At 37.2% G+C, this 24,670-nt stretch overlaps 1 protein-coding gene across 2 annotated transcripts in view; it reads left to right on the top strand.

The window, feature by feature from the left end:
* The first annotated feature begins 12,951 nt into the window (after positions 1 to 12,951).
* LOC149849177 (translocase of chloroplast 90, chloroplastic-like) overlaps positions 12,952 to 24,670 on the top strand; it is a 31,659-nt gene continuing 19,940 nt past the window's right edge. For both annotated transcript variants that reach the window (XM_090013540.1, XM_090013532.1), the window contains exon 1: positions 12,952 to 13,443. In XM_090013540.1, the coding sequence (XP_089869666.1) occupies positions 13,320 to 13,443 (124 nt within the window). In that variant the 5' untranslated portion in view covers positions 12,952 to 13,319. The remainder of the gene's footprint in view (positions 13,444 to 24,670) is intronic.

Raw genomic sequence — 24,670 nt, 5'->3', positions numbered from 1 at the left:
TCCCTTGGTCGAACTGTTTGGTGCTTATTGTAGCGTAGCACTTGTTGACTTGCATCTCTTATGATTGATGTGATTGCATACAACTCGTAATCTACAAACTGGTGGCAACTAGGATTGATGTGACTGCTTGTCTTATAAGCTGCTTACATATTGTGATATAACTGTTGCCGTATGATTGCTTATGAATGGCTTGTGATGCAATGGTTTATGCCTTACGATTAATTTAATTACTTGTTGATGGACTGAGCCATTTGATGGTAATTGTATGTTTTACGAGCATTGTTATAAGTGCTCATATTATTTAGTTGTTTTGTTTGGCTGACGGGTAGAGTTAGTTACTCTTCGCCCATAGAATCAACTGGATTGCCATATCTGCGTGTTCTCATGTGTCGTTTACGCATGCTTTAAGGTCCTACTTGAGGATTGTAATGTTCCTCGTGGCAATAACACGATGCGTAGGATTATATGCTTCTGTGTGGAGTGATACGATGCATATTGTTGATATACATGCTTGTGCCCATATTATGGCTACTGACCCCAAGAGCGGTCAATTGTTTAGAGCAGTCGATTGTATAGATGCGTGTATCACTGAGTATGGTATCTGTTGAGGACTTGATCTCCAAAGGATTATCTGCGAGGGCGTGTATAATCAAGACCAGGTAACCGACTAGAGGGGTAGATTCTCTATGAGGATGTACACTGTCCACGAACGGGTAGCCGCAAAGACGGTGAACTCCTGTGAGGAAGTGTATGGTCCAAGACCAGGTATACCATCTAGGGCGGAATTCCTTGTGAGGTTATACATTTCCCAGACCAGGTGATCCGATGTTGATCTTGTTGATTGTAATAGTGGCTATTGACCCTGAGAGCGGTCATTTGCGTTGATGCGTGTATCGCAATGATTTTCATTGGATATGGCATTTGTTGGGGACCGGCTTCCCAAAGGTTTCGTTGTGAGGTTATACATTTCCTAGACCGAGTAATCTGGCTAGAGCGGAAAAATCTCTGTGAGGATGTACACTGTCCACGAACGGGTAGCTGCAAAGACGGTGAACTTCTGTGAGGAAGTGTATGGTCCAAGACTAAGTATACCCTCTAGGGCGGTAATTCCTTGTTAGGTCGTATATTTTTCGGACCGATCGATCCGATGTGGATCTTGTGTTTTTGCTTACCATAAAAGGTTATGGTGAACTATGACGATCTTTTGAGATTGTTTGTGATAGCCAACTATGAATTCATAGTTTCGGCTTTCTGTTTTAGCATGATTACATGTAGGACTCAGATCGTTAGCGATTTGAGTCAGTGATTATGTTTTGGACCTTCTACGGAAGGGTGGGCTTTTCTGAGAAAGTATGACGCCTTAGTAAGTCATAACAGGTGGCAGTTAGCCGTGTAAGGTTTTGAGAGATGAGAATAGATTAAGGTTGTTCAGGACAAAGCGTTTGTTAGAAGTAGTGAGCGACAAACGATGTCCTTATGGTGATTCAATGCAGAGACCTTGTTCTTGGAACGAGAACAAGCTAGTTGTGTGGTGGTTCACAGCCTACGATCAATTGAATCGTATGCTGCGTTTGTCAGTTGCACTGCTCACTTGCTTTGAACTACTTACTGTTTGCACTACTTACGCGCTTGCATTGCTGACTCGTTTGCACTACTTACTCGCTCGCACCACTTATTCGCTTGTACTACTAGCGCATTTGCACTGCTTACTTACCGTTTGTACCACTTACTTGTCATGCACTACTTACCTGTTTAACTGTATATCTGCTTTAAACTGCTTATCATATTGAATTAAATGTACTTAATTCAGTTTCTTGTAGTCTCTCTTGTGCACCTACTAGTTTTTCGCGAAACTAACTCATTCTATGGGTACAGGTGATGATTAGGTACACTACGGGCGATGGCGCGATTGCAAGATCACTTCAAGACTTCTTCTTCCTACTCTTAACTTGCGTCCTAGACCCTATGGGTTTGTATCGGATTTTCCTTAGGATACCCAAATTTTGTGGGTTTTGGTTCTTTTAGCTAACGTGCTCAAAGTTGTCAGCTTGCCTTCTGATTTAACAAAAGAAAAATCTTCCGTTGATTTCATAAACAAACTCTGAAGGAAAGAGATATTTCTAGTCTCTTGCCTGTTTTCTGAAAAGGTTCGCAAGTTTGAAATTTGGGGCGTTACAGGCTCTATATCCATAGGGATATCTCACCATGACTGTTCATAAATAGCTTCTCAAGTTACTGTGACCCCTTTACCTCCACGGCATCTTACCGCCAACATTCACAGCAGCCGGCGACTGTTGTGACTCCTTGCCTTGAGGATAATTTTAACATAAGCATTCACAGCAGCCTATGGCTGTTGTGATCTTATTATCACCTTTCTCTTTACAGTTGCTGGGGTTCCTGCATGTTTCCCTTAACCTAAATGCATATAGTGCATTCTCATACACATGTAAGTATGATCAGTTCCATAGGCATTTCATCATTGATATAGACCGATGGCCTTAGGCTAATATGTATAGACTCCCACTTAGCCTAAAGCATCATCTAGGCATCCTCACATCTATCTTTTAGGCGTTGCATGTATATCCTTCACCTAGAATAGACATCATCATATACATGCCAAATCCATAACAACCTCTTAGTTTTTTTTTTCTTCTGTATTGTGTTCTACCCCGTGCTAACCTTGTTTTGCAGGAAATACATGAAAATATCCATTTTTAGAATTAGAGACTATTGTAATTTTAAATTCAAAACTTGTAATAGCTAGACATCAATGAGAAGATCACATTCCTTGCACTAGATTAGAATGTATAAACATACACATCTTCTGGAATTGCTTGTTTCATGATATCTTTCTCTTTGATTTCAAAATTTCACAAATGGGAACACGAATGGCATGTGCACCATTCTAATAAAAGGTAATTAAATCCTAAGTTGATGATTTGCATCAATGTCCATAGTCAGGGTGTGAACAAAACTTATGGTTGTTATCTTTTATGGAATAACATTGGGGCTACACTGGATCTTTTTCAAAAATTATCATATTGCTTCTAAATATTTTCTTCCTTTATCAGAGTTTAACTTAAAATTAATTCAAAATATATATCAATGGCCATAGTCAAGATATATTGAGAGTCAATTTCATTTTAAACTCCATAAAGGCATCAAAATATGTTTTATTCTTCATGTGAATTTAAATATAGATTATCATATAATACACTCAATGACCATAGTCAGGAGTGTATTATATCCTCAATCTTATTTTAATTCATTTAAAGAATGAAATATGATCTTTAAATTTAATTTCAAATTCTTTAATTCATTTCATCATTTAGGATAGAATTACATCATATTTTCAAAATTCTTTTTCAAGATCCCAGTGATTTTGAGATATATTTTCAAATATCTACTTCATTTCTCAAACCAATCTTCAATTTCTATTTCAATTCATCCTTCTATCTCCTTTCAAAATTCAATTTCAAAGTCCAATTTGACTTTGGAGTTTCGAATTCATTTTTTTTTCAAAATTCAATTTCCAATTCAAATCTAATTTTAAAGTTCAAATTCAACTTTGAAGTTCCAAATTCATTTCCAAGATTCAATTTCAAAATCAATTTAGCATTTCAAATCAAATTTCAAAGTTCAATTTAACTTTGAAATTACTTATTCATATTCTGATTCCAAAATTCAAGCTTTTTAAATCAAGTTTATTCTTTATTTTTCAAAACTCTATCCCAAGATTGAGTCTTGATTCTCAATTTAAAATCAAGGTTTTTGATTCTGAGTCTCAAAATCTGATTTTTCCTAAAGTTTAAAGCCCACTTTTTAAATTCAAATCTGGATTTTCAAAATCCATATCCATCCTCAAAATTCTATTTGGATTTTCAAAGTCCAATTCCGTCTTGGATTCTAGATTTAGAATTCAGTTCCACCTTGGATTCAGGTTTTCAATCTCCATCTTGGATTCCAGACTTCGGATCCAGAATTCCATTTAGGATTCCAGATTTCAGATTCAACTTCATCTTGGATCCCAGACTTCGGATCCAATTCCATTTAGGATTCCAGATTTGATTCCATCTTGGATTCCAGACTTCGAATCCAAATTCCATTTAGGATTCATATTTTGGATTTAAAATTCATTTAGGATTCTAGATTTCAGATCAAATTCTATTCGAGAGTTCAAATCTAGTCTCATTTTCAATTCTCATTTCCAAAACAAAATTCAAACCTATTTCTCAAATCTGAATTCAAATTCTTGTTTCAGGTCTTGAACTCAAAATTTCTTTTTTGAAATCGATTTTTGAAAATCAATCCAAATTCAAGGTCCATTCTGACTTTGAAAATTTATTCTTATTTCAAAATTTCAATTCTAAATTCCTTTTCTCTTCATCTGAAGATTCATTTTTCTAAATTCTGATCACTCCAAAACGTAGAATTTCAAGTCTATTCTTCCATATCTATTTCAAAATCCAAGTTAGATTCAAAATGTAACTTTTTCAAACCAATTTTAAATCTTTTCTTCACTCCATTATCATATTTTATTTCAGAATCACTTGGAAAAATCTCAAAATTTCTAAAATTATTTTCTCAAAAGCATACATTTTTGCATTTTGCATTATACAAGCATGATTCTTTGTGCATTCTAGACTTAGAATAAATTCTTAGATAATATTTCAGCAAAGCGAAGGCATAAAAGTGATCATTTGTTCGATTATCCCTGGTAAAGGTGCTAAGAATAGTCGAACCTCGTACCGACGAGCGAATCCCGTCTCTCTATTTCTCGCAAATATTTCAAAACGGAGGCGAGTAATTTTAAAACATTTTCAAAATTAAGGTCAAGTGAGACCTTCACAAAAGAGTTCATCTCTCTCTCTTTTCTTTCTTTTTCTTTTCTCTTCTCTCTTCTTTTCTGTCTTTCATTTCCCCTTCAAAAAGGGAAATAAAGGCTAGAAAGGAAAAAGATGAGGAAAAGAGAGAAGGATACACAAGGAAAAATTTTGCGATGATCACAGGACTCAGTCAGTCATTCAGGGTATAATAAAATACATAGCATAATGAACTCCCAAATTGATTCCGACTGTTTCTATGTTTGCCTTGTGCGTACCCATAACGACGGATAAAACAAGATATAACTTACACACATGATTATAAGATATGTGTGTTGTGACATGCATTGCTTGCTTGCTTGTTAGCTCGGTAGTTCGATACGCTACTTATTGAGCTATGTACGCCTGTCGAGGCGTTACTCTAGTTGGTTAAACTGCTTACGCAGTTCTTTGCTAAGTAATCACTAGCTTCTCATACTAGTCAATTACCTATAATACTAACATTATGCTAGTTGTTACATATTGTGATATAACTGCTACCGTATGATTTTTTATCATGAGTAGCTTATGAATTGTTGGTGATGCAATAGCTTGTGCCTTACGATTCATGTAGCTACTTGTCGATAGACTGAGCCATCTAATGGTAATTGTATGTATGACGAGCATTGTTATGAATGCTTGTCTTATTAAGTTGACTTGTTTGACTAGTGGATAGAGAGTTAGTCACTCTTCACCTATAGTATCTGTTGGATTGCTATAGTTGCTTGTTTAGTACTATGATCCTTATTGCTCTTGTACTGTAGTTGTTTGCTTCACTAGAGCTTTGCTTACCCCACAGTACTTTTGTTAGATCTGTTAGTCTTGCTTTTTCTGCTTGATCTAGCGATTATCTTGCTTATTGCAGCCTTTGTACTTTCTTGTCCTTTGCACCCCTACTAGTCTGTTGTGAGACTGACCCATTTTATGGGCAGGTGGTGAACAAGTTATACTACTTGCGATGGTATGATGTCGTGATGCGTTCAAGGCAAGGCCCCTTTCCTGACGTTGCGCTCCTGGGGACACTTTTGATAGATGTGGTATAAAGCTTCTTTGAAAGCATTTTTTTTATTAAAACTCTAGATTACTAAAACTGTATTACCAAAAATGTGGTTCTTCTTTTTATTTTAATAAAATATATACTTGAGGTGCAAATCAGTTTACAAGGGGCATTTGCTTTTGTGTTGTAATGCGCCCAAGGTCTAGGGACTTGCTGTTTTGAACCTGATCTTCCGCTGAACTTCTGATTCAAACTCTGATAAAAGATTGATTTCAAAGCTTTCAACCTTTTTCATAAAAGGTTTCAAGTCCACGATTTTGGGGCATTACATTAGATTTGGGAGATATGACCAGATCTGTCAATGATGACAGGTCTAGTATAAAAATATAAGTCCTCAGTCCGTAATATGTCGTGCATCCACTTAAAAAAAAGAAAGAATAATGGAAACGAAAAGATAGAATAAACATAAGAACCACTAACTATATGCTATGTTGAACACAATATATATATATATATATATATATATATATATATATATATATATATATATTCTTTTTTTTCTTTTCAGATGCTAAATCTAAACTAGTCTAATTAAATATGTAGATGATGCAATGACACGATTTATGATATGCAAAAAAGAAACTAAAACTATGGTGAAACGGGGGAGAAGAAGCAAACCATGATTTACTTCCGATGGAGGGGTTGGAAAAAAGAAGATAGCTTTTTCTTTGATCAACGCGCGCCTCAGTCGAGTAAGGCAAGAAGAACCAATGATAGAGATACGTTAGAAGCAAGACGAATCTGAGAAGAAAAAGAAGAGAACGAGGGAGAATCAGTTGGGAACAAAGAGGAGGATGAAGAAAAGAGTAGAGGGAGAAGAGGTATGCATTTTTTTCTAGAAGGAAAAACATGTTCCATGGCTAGAACAAGCTATTTATAGACAAAAATTAGGTTAAAACATATTTTCTATGGAAGTATGAAATATTTTCAAAAATTCCAAAATAGGTCTTCTTCAAAAAATGTGTTTTTCAAAAGAGGTTTTCTAAACTAATTAAAATTAGTAACTACTGTCCTAATCTAATTAAACTATAAATTAAAAACTCCTAAACTAACTAAAACACTGAAAAACGTAGGGCAAGCTTTGAAATTGGTGATTTTCTGATAATTTCCATTTCAATGCAGTTTCTCGAAACTAATGATAAAAATAGGTTTTTAATGCGATTTTTCTATGGATCATGCATAAAATAAGATGAATAAAATGTAAAATATATGCATGATCAATTTGCATTATGTTTCGCTCTGTTTTCAAAGTTAGAATTAGCATGACCTGTTTAGAAAGCATCATAAAAGTGTTGTGAAGTGTATTAGCATTGCCTATACCATATTTTTATTGCAAAAATATCATAAAGTGCATTTCTAATGTTGTTTAGCATTAATGTGCATGTTCTAGAAATCTAGCCAGGATTAGTCGGTGGATTTCTATATAGTTTGCATTGTAGAATGGACTAACTGTTGATTTTGTTTGGTTTAAGAAGTGTTGAAAAGTGGGTTCCAGTAAGGTACACTATCTGAACTTTAATTACAACAACTTTATATAGGTTTATTTGCTGGTTTAGCATCATTGCATGGTTAGTGTGCGGTTTTAGCAAACTGCCAATCATAGCATATCTAATTCTGCATATTATGTATTGTTTTAGTTTTCAATTGAACTTGGCATGTAGTTTTGTGGTGTTACTGATATTTGGGTCAGAAACTTGATTGATTGCATGAGTATCTTTGCATCCAAGCCTGAATTGAACATACACAGTTCATATTACAAGAATCTGGCCGGTATATGTCAGTGACTTGAGCGTGTTTTGGTGAATGATTCTATTCTATACTGTGTATATCCGGTCCAGAAATGTTGGGTATGTATTCTTAGCATACTGGAGCTATGAGGAACAGGGCTAGACTGTAATTGTGTTGTTGATCCATAACAGCCCCATGTATCTTCTCTTGTATCACTCATTTTTGGGACAAATTTAGGTAATAGGCCTTGCATAGTTGTGTCATTGCATATAGTTTTAGTAGTTATCATTTTGCATTTAACTTGCAACATACTAGGACCAATATCATAGTAGTATACCTCTATTTTTATAGCATATAACATTTATTTAAGGCAGTATATCTATATCACTAGTTAGAAGCATCCGTCGTATGTAGTTGGCATCAACTGCATCATATATCTCATTGACATAAGTAGGCATAGTTGCATGTGATATAGTATTATTTTCAGTTGTGATATAGTATTATTTTCATTTGTGATTAGTAGGACATATATTTATCATACCAGCATATAGTTCATTTCATTTATTATATGTAGCAGCATAGGATCTCATGTTAGTGCATGTGCAAATGAGCCCCATAGGTGCTATGCATTTGGAGTTTGATTGCTTCATGTTTGACATGATATTGACTTGATGCATGGGTTAATTAGTTGTGGGTCCTTGTGTTGCATAGTTGTAATTGTTGGGTTTACTCTTTCATTTTTTTGTACAAACATTGAGATTATATTCATTTTGAAGTAATAAAGGAGAAAGCTTTGATTGTGAATTGATATCAAGCGTTCTCTTCACTGTGGAGACGATCCGACTTGCCACTCTGCACGAGTACAAAGACTGATTATAAATTTATTACTAGTGCGCAATCTTGTTTTAAAAATATTCATTTCCAAATTTTGCATCAATATTCATGCATCCATAATTCATAAACAAGTATGAAATAACAATCTCAAGCATCTATAACATCAATTCTAAATAAGATCAAGATATTTATCAATGATCATGAATTCACAAAATTTTAGGAACAGAAATAAAATACAATAAAGTAAAGTGAGCAAATACATTATGTTTCACTTGATTATTTATGCCTATCGGGTATGCGTAGGACCAACACTAACATAACCCAAACTATTCAGATTGTTTATTATGCTATATATTTTAATTTATTTGAGTTGTTGTTGAGTCACATACTTCCCAAGAGCGGAGCCAGACCATAAGAGGTAGTGACATGCTCCGAGAGAATCTACCTGGGGGTTATGACCTTGGGCCACCATGATAATCATGATCACTCACTTCTGGAGAAGTACTTTAAGAACATGCCCGCCTAGGATATAAGAAGCAATTCTGATCTCTCCTAAATTCTCTGGGTTGGGGGACCGTCCAGGCATTGCCCCTCGCAGCATAATAAGAAAGAAATGCCCAAAGAGTTTCATATTGCCTATCCTCTCTAAGGTAGACTCAAGGACCATTTCGGTTCAGCATACCTCGGTAAAGGCATACACTGAATCCTACTCAGGGTTATTTTTATTAATTAGGTCATAGGTAAATGCAACTATCATTTAGGCTAGTGCATTGTCATCTCATTGTTCCCTTGGTCAGAATCATAAATTATTAATTTATAAAGTACACCAAGTACCCATGCAACCCTATGAGATTTCTATCCATCCTGCATGCATTTAGCAATTACTGTATCTGAAAGCATAGCATGCATTCTTATAACAAGGAATCATGTCAACATGTTGTTTAACAATTCAATCATGCAGTATCACAATATTTCCAATATTCAGGAATGAACATATAATAATATCATATATATATATATATATCATTCTGAATCCGCACATATGGTCAATATGCAATAAAATCAAGATGTTTATATCTATCTTTCGCATGCTTTGTACTTACAAACATGCTCAAAATCAGTTTATCATAGAATAACATAATTAAACTGTCATACTTGAACATATTCACAAATCTCAATTACAATATGTGTAGGAGCCTCTTTCCCTTAGAAATAGATCATCCTTACACTATAACCATAACTTACCAAAAGTAATCAAACTCACCTTTATCTCTATCACAAATATTTATATCAGATCTAATGTGATTCAAAAATTGAATTTATGAAAAATTTAGGAAAAACAAAAAAACCTAATTAAAGCCATAAACCCGATTTTCTCAATAAGAGTCTTTATAAACCCTCACTAAGCAAATCGATATGACTCCAATTAATATCTTGACTTTTCAGTTCTCAAATCATATCAGACCTAAATAAGATATCCATGATAACATAAAAATTAAAGAACTCACTCCAACTAGCCCGTAACAAAAAACACATAAGTCTTTTTTCCCGATCCAAGCCCCCATAAGCCTAAACCATAAATGCTTACATATTTCTAATTATGTTCAATTATAATCATGCTTAAACAAGATGAATACATATAACTCAATTCAATTCATGTTGTACAAACTTGTAAACATTCATATCTCATCAACATATGCCTTTGGAAAAATCAAAATTTAAGAACAACTTCAAAACCCTAAATCAATTTCTGAGAAATCAGGGTCTTGGTTATCATATGAAGAAACCATCAAATATTAATTAAATCAAGAATGGATTTAGAGATTTAACGAACTAACATGTTGAATATGATCACCTAACTAGGATAACTTGCTTTTGGAATCAATCAAAATAGTTAATTTACAAGACAATAGAAATTGAGTCATGTCACACAGATACAACTCACATAAACCTTCATTCAGATCTTTTCACACGTTTAACACTTTATTTTTTATTCTATAAGGTTTATAAATATTGATAATATGCCATACATATCAAAAATATATTTAAAACTCTAAGGTCCACACACATTACTACTTAAACACAAGTATAAGTCTTCAGGGAAACTCGGATCCCTATTGACCAATTTTTATAAAATCTGTTAAGAATAACTGGACCCATATAAAATTATGATATTTTTACAATGGTTACCTGTACCTGTCAAGAATACAACCCAACAAACAGATCTCAAAACTAATAAATACAAAAATAATAATAAATCTTTTACGAAACCCTATTCTGACAGAGTTTTGGTCCAGAATTTGTAAACTTAAGATTTTTATCAGATTAAGGTATTTCTTAGAATTTATATAAAATATTTTTGACCAAATCCTTTTTACATGGTCTATTATTATGTGTTAACCCAATTTTTTTATAAAAGATTTGGAGTCACTTTTCTTGGGCGTTTATATCTTTTGTCAAAGATGGATTGAAACAGTCAAGTAACCAGAGCAAAAAACCGAAGCTCTATTAACATGGATGTTTCTTTCACAATACGAATCCAAAACAGATGAAACAAGATTCTAAATTTAAGATCATGATGTGTAGATCATCATAGTGATTTTATTTAGATTTTGCAGACTGATATTCCTAGAAATATCAATTTATTTCAGAAACTGGTTGAGAATAATGTATCAGATATCACAAATTTTGGTTTCTCATAAAACGTTTTTGTAAAAGCTTTTTTTTTTAAATCATAAAACCTTTAAAATCTTATTATTTTGGATTTGATCTAACATAATATGAATTTACTTATGAATAACACCATCAAAATCATGTTATGATTTAATCTAATACAAAATAACAAGAAAGCCTTAATTATGCATGTTTCCTAAAATCATTTTTATGATAAACTTATTATTTATCTTTTTTGAATCAAAGAAATGATTTCTTTAACAAAGAAAACATGTAAATATGCTGTTGAAAACTAAAATAATTTAGATATGCATGCTTCATGTATGTAAAGAGAATTGATAGTTCTTTAGGGTAGAACGCGAGAATCAGATAATCTGATTTCTACACCACCACCACCAATGAGGTCTGTGCAGGTTTAATGGCTACAGAATCCAGACCTCCTTGACGTTTTAGGAGACGAAAGAAAACAAAAAGCAAAAAGAAAAAAAAGAAGAGAAAAAGAAAGAGAGAGATGAAGAAGTAACCTTGTTAATACTCCTCACGAAGGCCTCTATTTATAGATGGGTTTATGTAACAGTTTTATTTTTAATATAAAAGGTTAATATTTATTAATCTTTTTTATTAATAAAATAAAATAAAATTAAATTATGAGTCTTAATTTATTAAATTGTAAAATTAATTAAGCTAGAGAAGAAAAGTAAAAACTTACTACTCTAGCTTGGGCTCCAGTGACATGGTAACCTTTAGGGATGCTTATAGACCAAAACATTCAAAAGAATTTGATGTTTAAATAGTCAATTTGATAGCTCTTGAAACGTAGATCGTCATGATAGTCTTAAATTTAAGCGTATGCACACATATTGACAAGAAAATTTAATCGATATCGAAAAATGTTAATTTTTAACTTATAATTAGGCATGAACTTCAGACGATGATAAAATGCTCAAATCAACACTAATTTGAGCATGTAGATAGTTGATTTCGATGCCCCCAAAATAAAAAACATCAAAGTTGAATCCGATTTAATAGGTGAGTTACTGATCGACCAAAATTTTTGTTGAAACAACAATAACGTTGTTTAGAGCATCCGACCCTATGAGTCTATTCTAATGAGATTAGATTCAAATCCAAAATCCATAGTCTAAAATTATTTACTTTTTTGTTTAGTCCATATACTTTAAATTTTGTAAATATTTTTGTAATGTTCTTCATACCTTGAGACTTAATTTCATAATAATTCAAAATCAAGAAAATAAAAAAAATTAAGAAATTCAAGAATTTTAAGAAAACCAATAAATTGTACTCATGTTATCGATACACATAAAGTTCACCATTTATTTATTTTAATTATAAAAAAAAAATCAAGTTTTATACATATAATATTATTTTTTTAAGCAGTGATGTTTGTAATAAACAACTTGTTTTGATAAATGAAATATTTTGGTAGTTAATGAGTGCTTGACCAGATACTTGTGAGATACTTGTGACTCCGGTGCTTTCTAAAATCCATGATTTGTTATCGTTTGTTTATTTTTGCTCCTAAAAACTTTTACTAAATTTTGCTGAGCTTTATAGTGCGTCTACACCTTGCCTCAAACTTTCTATCTGTTTTTGACTATCCTGGCTCAAAGGAAACAAAATTTAATTATGAAGGGATCGCCTCAGTGGTACGTATGGGAACCTTAAACAAGCCGGTATTAATTATTATTGAGGAAAAAGTAACAAATAACTTATTGAGAGACAAAAATATAAGAAGGAACAAATGACGGTTCGTGGGGTTGGGTGGGAATAGAGAGTCGAAGGGTCAGGAAGCACGCTCCTTGTTCCTCGCTTATCTCTTCTTTTGTTTATCATTGTTTGGCTTCACGGGAAACATGGACGGCATCACAATTCACGAACAGAACCGAATGGGTATCATCACCCAAATCATCATCATTATCATGAAAACAAAAGCATAAGCTCCTCCTCCTCTTGGAACCGCCCTACACTCGTGTAAACAGTCTCAACTACGCATGGAGACACGACACCCACCTTCAAGAACGAGATGATGGGCTGTCGAGGTTTTTGTTTTCCCTTGTTGGTGAAGGTGTGAGGAGCCACCAAGGGAAATTGGGTGTAGTTGTCTCGATTTGGGGTTCTCTTATCACATACGGCCGAATTTGAGGATGAAGGCTATCAAGGACTGGATTGCGTGCCAACTATCGTCAAACCCTCTTCTATCTTCGAGGCCTCCGTCTGGAGACGATTCTTTCCTCGAGGAACCCTTGGATGAACAATTTGACAACTCAGGTACCCTCCTTGTCTCTTTGATTTGTAGGGATTTATCAAATTTAGATTTGTGTTTACGTTCTTTGGATTGGTGGGCCTTATCGATTTATTCGTTCTTGATAAATAATGAAATCAAAATCGGGATGCGGAAACGTTTTCCTTTCTACTGGATTCCTTGTTGATTTAGCGGGTACAATCGTTGTTGGTGGTTTGGGTGATTTGAGTTTCGCCAATTTATTCATTTCCACGATGTTGGTAGCTGCTTTTGAGGTCATGGAAACGCTGTTCCTTCACTGTATCTTTTAGCCTTCGTCCCAATTTGTGTATTTTTAGTGTGGAAGTTGAGACTAGTTGCTGGCGTCCTACTGGGTTTCTAATTTGTTGCCCATTTCTCCTTGTTTCAAGAGGACCTAGCGAGTGTGCTTAAGCATGCACTAGAAGGGAAGCCACCAAGCATGGCACTATTAGAACCGAATTTGCTTAACAATGCCATTATCTTCTTATCAGTAAATCGAATACGACGATGATCCTTCGAGATGTATTATGGTCTTTGCTGGTGCAAGCCCCCCTCTCTTGCTCTCATTTAGCATTTTGGTGCCACTCTACCTGATTCTTAGCCCATATTTGGCCATGGTTTAGCGTTGAGAGGATGCCTCCATGTAGACATCTCTAACTTTTGTGTATCTTGCCAATGCCATCTTGGTCTTCAATCATAAATAATGTTACTAACCCTTGAGCTGGCTAGTCGGCTGAAGATTTGTAACCTACAAGTGAACTTTAGTGGCTTTTAATATAATAAAACCTCTAGCCGCTCAAAGAAAACAGTGATGTGGGTATCAGTAAGGATTGACATCCAGATACCTGGACCTACCATTTCAGAAAAGACCATACCTTGTTGTCCACCAGTAAATTATGGAAAACCATGTAATTGCATAGGATCAGGCATGACTTGCAACTTGTAAGGTTGCTTACTCTTGCTGCTGGAAAGACGATAATCAATCGGTACCTGGTTAACCTTCATATCTACAAGTTTCAGTAGCTGCAATTTCTTTGTATATATCCATATGTATGTATTTTTGATGGCCAAGCTTGGGTATATTCCCTAAGCGACACAAAACCAGGACTGTCAGTTGAATATAGGGTGATTCTACTGATTCAGCTATCAGTTTTGTCCCAAATTTGCAATTTCAAGAGTATTTTTATGTGGATCGACACAAGATGCTGAAGCTTCTTTCGGAAAGTCCTGACCTTTTTAAAGGCTTTCAAGATTTCCGTAAGATGGAGGTGCAAAAGGATGGACTAGCATTTAGGTTAACAACAATTTAAGCATGACTTTTGTACAAATTAGTGATAGAGCTCAGCAGAAGATGGGAATCAATGGCAGACTTCACTGGGAAACAAAAAATATGGGCTCGTTGCCTCCACTTTTGCATGGTACCACTAGTGAAATTGGAAGGATCTCATTTAGGGAAAGGCCATATGTGAGCAGATGACACTTTTCAAGACAAAATCTGTCATTGAGTGTGGCACTAGAGAGCCTCTCTGTCCAAATTATTGGTCAGGCATAAATTTTTTTGCATCCTTCTTGCCAGTACCTATTTGTAACTGTCAAAGGGAATGTACACCACAGTCTAGACCTTATTCCCATATCAACTCCAAGGATGCTTAATACATGAGAGCAGGGTATAAGTTGGTAAAATTCTCAGTTAGGAGTTGGTACAGGAAACAAAGAGTAAAGGCTTAGTTTTTGATAAACTAGTTAGCTTGGATGTGCAATAAGAGGCTTTCACTAGGATAGTATATATGGTATTCACACAGTAGAGAGTAAGTATTTGGACGATATATTTTTTATGGCTAGTTTCTATATGGAACTCCTCCTTGCATGACTTACGAGCTGTGGAAATAATCTGGTGCAAGGGAGTAATTTGGTGCATTAAGGGTCTCTCTCTATTTCTTGAAGTAATCTAGACAAGAGAAAGAGCTGGAGGAGAGTGTTCTAATGGTGGCTTCTGTCAGCCTGGTGGCATATCTAGCTCGAGAACAACTTCCAAATGTTGGAAGACATAGCTTGTACTTGTGGCACTGGTGTTATTCACAGATGCGTGTAGGAGTGCATGATGATGGATGAGACACCCCCTTGACCCATGATTTAGAGGGGAATTGTGCATGAACCTCTTAGAATGAAGGGTATTCCTCTTAACAAATTAGAGGTCAATCGTGCACAAGCTTCTTAAAGAAGCATATTCATAATGTTTGTAGTTTATACTTTATAGTGAATGTAGTATTTAAGTGCTTCAATGTGGCAAACTTTGTGTTTGTGCTAATGCGAACAAACCTTGTAAATAAATTATTTTATACGCTCCTTTTCTATTCCATCATGTGGATTTATTTTGCTAGATTGCATCTTTGCTGGAATAATAATGCATTAATATCCCCTTTCAAGAAAAAACATGACTAGTAACAGTTTTTGAAGTGAGCTGACTATATAGTATTTTAAGTACCTTATTAATCCACAGAAAGAAATGAAGAGAGGAGATTGATGAAAATACAACCCAACTATGGGAGGTCAGTCTCTCGAATACGCATACACGCCAAGTGTACAATGCGGAAGTGATAAAACCTAAATGGGGAAATAAATTTTGAAAACTAATTTTGTTTTTTTTTGGAAAAAATAAAACACAACCAAAACTAACTATTCTAACTCACCTAAGACTATATACATATATGTATATAGGTATATCGATACATATATATGTATATATCCTTAACACGAAGGAATTGTTCAGATTTGTCCCAACATCCAAGCTCGGTTTATATATATATATATATATATATATATATTTGTATCTTTGTATGAATATGAATTTCAACTCTAACAACCGTTCAATGTGATCTTGGATGCTTAAGTTCACCAGTCTGCACACTTTTGGGAATTCATCTTGAACAGCGATGCACATTAACAGGTAAGTCACAGGAAAATTTAGAAACTCAATATGACAGAAATTATGGAATTTCAGTTCTGAAATTACAGTTTCCAGGAAACACAATTCAGGGGTACATCACTGTACAGGACCAGATGTCACGCTGGAATGTGGCTGGGACGTGGCTGACGCTGAACCCGGTTCAACGTGGCGATCCTATGCTCAGCGACCAAGATGCCAATGACACCCAGCTGACGAAGGGGGCGAGAGACAGCAACTGAGTTGCTGCTCGCTGCTCGCATGTGCTCAAGAATGCCGACAACACAAAACAGCAAGGTAAACAGTCACGATGGAAGCTTGTTTGCGAGGCACAGGTTGAAACGTGAACGTCAATAAAACCGACGATTAAACATGCTGTTGCAGGGATTAATTCTTATCGCAGGGAGTGGAAAAAAAAATGTGCACAGCAGTCATGGATTTCGATCACATTAACAACCAGCAATACGTGATTGAAACCAGGATTTTGCAAGAACTTCCAATAGCAAACAGAGGACAAATTAAGTCCAGAAATATTTCAGCATGATACGACTGGAAAATATGATTTTCAACACTTCCAACAAACTCCTAGACTAAGTGCAGTCTACGCAGTCTTGAGCGGGCGATTTCAGCAACGATTTCAACCAAAGAAAAATGCTTTTCTCTTACGACAATATCCAGCAGAAATTTAACACAGAAAAATACCGATTTCTAGATATATTAGAAAGTGCAGTGGACAGGAAATTTGTGCTTCATGTTTTCACACTCTACACGCTAAGAATGAAACATGCAATAGTTGGCAGAAATTTGATTCGGTTTGAGGGGAGTGTATCTGATTGAGAGCATCCAGCAGATCCAGCGGATCAGCGCTTTGAAGGCGAGTTGGATCCTAATCCAACTATCCAGACCCGATCAGGGTATTGTTACCCGAGACGATCTGAACCCATTCAGGACATCTCTGGTCCAATCGGATCCTCGGAGTAACTCGTGTCCATCAATATTTGCATTTTGCTGTTTCAATTCTATTTTGACAAGTGTGGAATCACATTAGAAATGTTACTTATTTTTATTTTTAGGAGTCAGATTCTACGGATCTAGATAGTTCTAGTGCCCTGTAGGATTTTTTTATGGCACTAGAGGGTGTATGGAGTTTATAGGGTAGTTTTTTTCTTTTTTAATATATAATTTTTTCAAGCTTTGTGGGGAGGATCCACTTTGTAACGAGTTTGGATCTTACCCAAGATCCAAACCCGTCAAAACATAAGTGGCGCCCCCTAGTAGACGTCTTTAGCCTTATTTTTAAATATCCATTTGACTCAAAAGTCAAATGAGCTGTTGAAGGCTCGTTATAAGGCCTTTTTGAATGGTGCTTGCTGAATGGACAAGGTTGGGCGGCAGCTTTGGAGAAGCCCCCCTCCATGAGGATTAGTTGTAAGGAGATTGGAGAAGGGGGGGCGGCAGCCTTGGAGAGGCCCCCTCCTCCATCATAACTTCTCCTCCTTAGAGCTTAAGAGCTCTAATGGAGGTCCAGCAAAGGGTTCTTGGCTGTCTAAAGAAATTTTCTACAAGTTTTTGTGAAAAAGAAAAAAACGTGAAGAAGAGTGGCCTTTATGGAGCTGGACTGGGAGTTTTCGGAACTTGGAGGAGCCAAGTAGATGACCTCCTACATTGTGGTGCCTTGCTAGACGTGAAAGACGTCCCACCTTGCTGTTCGGAAGCATCTTTCGAGTGGTTCGTGGCCCCAAAGGACTGCGTGTGTGCCGGGATAGCAGCACTAGACTGCAACTTTCGTCTGGTGACCATTGAAGTGTGAAGAAGTGCTTGTGGCTTGAACTGGACAATCTACGGTTCCATCCGTTTGACTAAACCCCAAATGTTGTGTGAAGCTTTGTTGTGGTTGCTGTAGTGTCTTTTGAATCTGTTATCTATGCACTGAGTTGGAACGTTATTGCATCTTGATTGAAATTTGTTGCATTTCAAAGAAAGTCGGTTTTGAGAAATCTTTCGTTGAAAAGCTTGTGTGGTGGAATATCATTGTTTTATAGCTGAGTATTTCTAACCGGAGTTGGGTTTGGAGGAAGGGTTACGCACATTGGAGAATCAACCTTTAGAAGTGTGTTTTCATGCAAGTTGAACTTTTAATCATCTTAAATAAAACTGGAACTAAAACTTGCTAGATACACTTCTGATTGATCTTTTCCCGGTGTTTGGACTGTATCTTGCTAGATACAGTTTCGATTTGGGCGTTCTTTAGCTCGTTGGAAAGCTAAGAACGACCTCTACAACATTTCTGTTTAGCACTTTGCCCGAATTCGCAACATAACGCGGCTAAAATTCGTGGCAAGTTTTGGTTGACTAATTGAAATTTGCATGAAAGATTGCCATTTCTTTTTCTTGATATCGTGTAGTCTTTGATGCGTATCTCAGTACTGCTCTAATTCTCAAAAAAATTGATGTTCTAGCAAGCTGACATTCCCCACAACAACTTTTATGCTTTCAACTTTCTGTGATTCAGACTGTTAAACCTTCGAATCTGCGCATGTTCCCAACCTGTTGAAATTTCAAACTGTCAGTCGGTTAGTTTAAAAACATAAAACACATCAGCGTATTTTGGGCATAAATTCTTGTGAGTTTGTCCAAAAATTGCAAATTTTAGTTTGTTGGAAAGATAATACAAAAACGAACAACTTTGCTGTTCCGAGTTTTCTCAGATTCAGTTGTTTGAGGGTCCGAAATCCCATATGTAGTTGACTGTCAGTCCCGTGGCGGGTCTGCAGCGCTTGTCTGTCTTGTCCGTAGAGTTTCGGACCAAATTCCCTCACCCGGACAACTGTCTAGGGTGTTCTGTCCATCCCGAGTCTATTGGACATTAGCTCCAACTTCCGGAACTGAAAACTCGCTTAGCTCCTAACCGAACCAAATCATTCTGTTCGGTTCTTGTGAGTTAGACTCGCCTGACACACACACATCCGCTTCCGTGCGTTGAGATCCGTTTGGATCTCAGATTGTGGATTGACTTTATCGCCGACCCTGCCATCATTTTGGTATCAGAGCATAGGTTGTCGGGTTTCATAATCCGACACGGTTCAGGGTTTGGAGTGATTTTTTTAGGAGTGTGTCGTCATGGGCGAATACGGGAGGTAGAGGTCAAAATGACCTTAACCTCGAAAATGAGGGTCGAGATATTAGATATGAAAACCGAGATTTACGGCGACAACTGGAGGAAGCTAACAAGAGAACAGAGGACTTGAGTAAAGGATGAAAGAACTAGCAAGGGAACGTGACAGACGTGCCGAGCATAGTCCACGCGGTTCTCGAGGAACACGTGATACAAACTCATATGACTCAGATAGTGAGTTTGATTCATTTCATCAAGGTCAGGATAGTAGGAATACTCACCAACATCGGAGGTCACATTGGGACTCTGGTTTGCGATTTGAAATTCCTGAATTCAAAGGAACAGGAACTCCCAAGGAATTCCTCGACTGGATTAGCGAAGTTCGCAAAATCCTTGAATTTAAGGAAGTTTTAGAAGATCGACGCGTGGGATTAATTTTCCTCAAGCTTAAAGGTTGAGCTGCAGCTTGGTGGTGCTAGCTCAAGCAAACACGTAGGCATCAAGGTCGTGTACCAATTAAACGATGGGAGTACATAGAGCAAAAATTGTGTGCTCAATTCCTCCATTTGAACTATCATCGAGAATTATATCAAAAATACTAAAACTTGAAGCAAGGTACCAGGTCGGTGGATAAATACACTGAAGAATTTCATGATTTAGTTGTGCGAAACAATATTAGGAAAATCGAAGAGCAACTAGTGTCAAAATATATTGGACGTTTGAACTTTCAATTGTAAGATATGTTGAACTTTGTTGAGTGTTAGACGATGTCCGAAGTTCATCAAAAGGCGTACCAATGTGGAAGGTCGACTCAGCGAAAGACCTTGGCTAGAACTAGTCTGTAACGCCCCAAAATTTCAAACTTGTGAATCTTTCAGAAAACATGCAAGAGACTAGAAAAAATCTCTTTCCTTCAGAGTTTGTTTATGAAATCAGCGGAAGAATTCAGAAAGGCAAACTGACAACTTTGGGCATGTTAGCTAAAAGAACTAAAAAGTACAAAATTCGGATATCCAAAGGAAAATTCGTGACAAACCCAAAAATGTCCAGGATGCGAGCTAAGAGCAGGAAGAAGTCTTGAAGCCATCTTGTCATCGCGCCATCGCCTCTGGTGTACCTAATCATCATTTGTACCTATAGAATGGGTTAGTTTCGCGAAAAACTAGTAGGTGCACAAGAGAGACTACAAGAAACCAAATTAAGTACATTTAATTCAGTATGCTAAGCAGTTTAAAGCAGATATGCAGTTAAAAGGTAAGTCGTGCAAGTAGGTAAGCGGTGCAAGCGGTAAGCAGTGCAAAGCAAGTAAGCAACACAACTAACAAACGCAGCATGACGATTCATTTGATCGTAAGCTGTGAACTACCACACAACAAACTTGTTTTCGTTCCTAGAACAGGTTCTCTGCATTTAATCATTATCAAAACATCGTTTGTCGCTCTCACTATTTCTAACAAACTCTTTGTCCTGAACAATCTTAATTTATTTCAATTTCTCAAGGCCTTACGCGGTCAACTATCACCTGTTATGACTTACCTAAGGCGTCATACTTTCTCAGAAAAACCCACCATTTCATAGAAGGTCCAAAACATGATTATGATCTAAAATCGCTAAAGATTTGATTCTCACATCAGGGTTCAACATGTAATCATGTTAGAGTAGAAAGCCAAAACTATAGATTAATAAGTGACTATCCCAAACAATCTCGGAAGATCATCACAGCTCACCATAACCTTTTATAGTAATAAAAAGCACAAGTTCCACGTCGAATCGCTAGGTCTGAGAAAAAATATGACCTCACAAGTAAATTACCGCCCTAGATGGTATACCTGGTCTTAGATCGTATACTTCCTCACAGGAGTTCACCGTCTTTGCGGCTACCAGTTCGTGGACAATGTACATCCTCATAGAGATTCTACCACTCTAGCCGGTTACTTGATCTAGGAAAAGTACAACCTCACAGGGAAATACCGCCCTAGATGGTATACCTGGTCTTAGATCGTACACTTCCTCACAGGAGTTCACCGTCTTTGCGGCTACCCGTTCATGGACAGTATACATCCTCACAGAGATTCTACCGCTCTAGCCGAGTCACCTGGTCTTGATCATACATACCCATACAGGGAATCCTTTGGGAACCTGGTTCCCAACAAATGCCATATGCAATGAAAACTATTGCGATACATGCATCAACATAAATGACCGCTCTCAGGGTTGATAACCACTATAATAATCAACAAGATCAACGCTGAATCACCTGGTCTAGAAAATGTATAACCTCACAAGGAATTCCGTCCTAGATGGTATACTTGGTCTTGGACCATACACTTCCTCACAGGAGTTCACCGTCTTTGCGACTACCCGTTTGTGGACAGTGTACATCCTCACAGAGAATCTACCACTCTAGCCGGTTACTTGGTTTTGATCATACACGCCTTCGCAGATAGTCCTTTGGAGATCAGGTCCTCTACAGATACCATACTCAGTGATACATGCATCAATACAATCGACTGCTCCGAACAATTGACCGCTCTTGGGGTCAGTAGCCACAATATGGGCACAAGCATGTATATCAGCAATATGCATCGTATCACTTCACATGGTAAAACAAAACACAAGATCACTCATTCTTCCAATAAGGTTCCATGAACCATGAACATATTATCACATACTTTTAACATTTCTTATCACATGGCATATCAATCACATCACACAGAAGCATATAATACTACACATTGTGTTATTGCCACAAGGAACATTACAATCCTCAAATAGGACCTCAAAGCATGCGTAAACGACACATGAGAACATGCAGATATGGCAATCCAGTTGATTCTATATGCGAAGAGTAACTAACTCTATCCGACAGCCAAACAAAACAACTGAATAAGACAAACACTCATAACAATGCTCGCAAAACATACAATTACCATCAAATGGCTCAGTCCATCAACAATCAATTAAATTAATCGTAAGGCAGAAGCTATTGCATCGCAAACAATTCATAAGCTACACATGAGAAGCAATCATACGGTAGCAATTATATCACAATATGTAAGCAGCTTATAAGACAAGAGGCTACATCAGTCATAGTTGCCACCAGTTCGTAGATTACGAGCTGTATGCAATCACATCAATCATAAGAGATGCAAGCCAACAAGTGCTACGTTACAACAAACACCAAGCAGTTCGACCAAGGGATAAAGTAAGTCACATGCTAATATGTAGCAACTGGCATAATGCTATTATTATAAGCATTTAACTAGTATGAGAAGCTAGTTATTACTCAACAAAGAACTGCGTAAGCAGTTTAACCAACTAGAGTAATGCCTTGACAAGCGTGCATAGCTTAACGAGTAACATACTGAACTACCGAGCAAGCAAGCAATCAACCAGTGTGAACAAACTTTATGTTTTGATATTACTGTCTGCGGGTACGCGCAACTAAAATTTTGAAACAACTGAGACTAGTTCGGGCATCTGTTATTCTATGTATTTTTAATAACCCGAATAGCTAGTTAAGTCCGCTCCTAAGGGGACGACTTTAGCCGAGAGAAGATTCCCCAAAGGCAGGTAAGCAGTGCTGTAGATGCATCCAACTTCTGCAGAAGTGTTGAGCTAACTTTTGTAGCCCCTTTCCCCTAACCTCCGATGACTGGGAAAGTCAGGTCTTTCGCCCGTGACTGCCATTAATGGTCTGTCCATCAGAGTTTTGTATCGCTCTGTCCTCTCCCTTGACAGACAACAAGAAGCGAATGGGTGCATTAAGGGTTGCTTAACTAACGACTCATTCTATGTTGTGGTCTTTAAACCACTCGAGCATCTTGCCTGTGAAGGCGAATAGTCACCATTTTATATGATTACAACATTATGCATTTAGCACTGTTCGAGGTCGCACGACCGTCTCATCCGATCATCGCAGTACTAGCGTGTAGTGCACGACTACAAGTACTCTAGGATGAAAGGGGTATAGCTTCTCAATAGGAGCCTCAACAGAAGTGTTTCACAAAGATGTAATGTTTCTCAAACTTTACTTTGCATTCTTTATCTTTTGAAACCGCCAACAACTTGTGCCAACATCTGGCATGTGATTATCTCGAATCTCATCCACTATCAAGGTATCTACATGCCTCGCATGACTCGATACCGGCCTCGATAGACGGGATACGAGTTTCTCAACAGAACCCCCCGCTAAGAAGTTCACTCGAGCCCCAATTCGGGGTTACCCGAGATATGGTGAATAGACGAACATAACTGGCCAAAACACATTCTTCCAAATGCTTCAATTTGGGCAATCTTTGATGCTATTGCGCAACTCCCTAAATCTCAAGTCTACTCGAAGAGCTAGGATCTTTGAGAGGTATCCCTCTCCTTAGACGAGGATGTATCGCCAAGCTCTCGACTCAACTCTTGTCGCAAGAGAGAGAGAGCGGTAAATGCCTTTGCGAGGATGCCTTTATAGCGCATGCAATGAGCGAAAACCTGAGCGTCATCTCAATGGCATGGCAATAACAAAACATATGCAAAAGCACGAGCCTGGGCGCAAAGCGCGACGACAAATGAGAAACTGTAAGCAGGAGTGCAACGCAAAGCCTCGGCGCAAAGCGCGACGGCAAAGGAGAAATTGTAAGCAAGAGTGCAATGCAAAGCCTGGGTGCAATGCGTGACGACAAAGTAAAGACATGACAGAAAGTAAAGGGCAAGGATCGCGAAACTGCGTCCTTCAGTTAAATGCGTACTCGTATAAATATATATTTATATATATATTTATTTAATGGTCCTTTTTAGTTAATTGAACTTAATTCAATTGTCCAAGTCTTCCGTGCAATCTTCTCCTACCTTGGGGAGTTGCAAACTTGCTGGCGTCTGCGAGTGTAGGCGATTGACGACTCGGGTCACGGAGCGCGAGCGGGATCCATCGTACGAGCTGCAAATGCGACAGTCTTAGCAAGCTAACACAAAAAATAGAAGATCAGGGGCATTGCCGTCGCCCTGACGTAAGGGAAGCAGAGGCAGGGGCGCACACCTTCTATTAACGCAAGAAGTAGGGGTAGGGGTTGCGAGCTCCTGCTGACCTGCTATCAGCAAACTACGAGGAGGCAGGGGGTTGTACCCTTGCCCTCAGAAAGCGAGGGCAGGAAGGGCTGTGCCCCTGCCTGACAAAGTAGAAGAA

Source organism: Nuphar pumila, chromosome 1, assembly GCF_984573655.1.
Source record: "Nuphar pumila chromosome 1, dmNupPumi1.hap1.1, whole genome shotgun sequence".
NCBI classification, from domain to species: Eukaryota; Viridiplantae; Streptophyta; class Magnoliopsida; order Nymphaeales; family Nymphaeaceae; genus Nuphar; species Nuphar pumila.
Note: the sequence above shows the minus strand (reverse complement) of the source record. Positions and strands in the feature narration are given on the sequence as shown.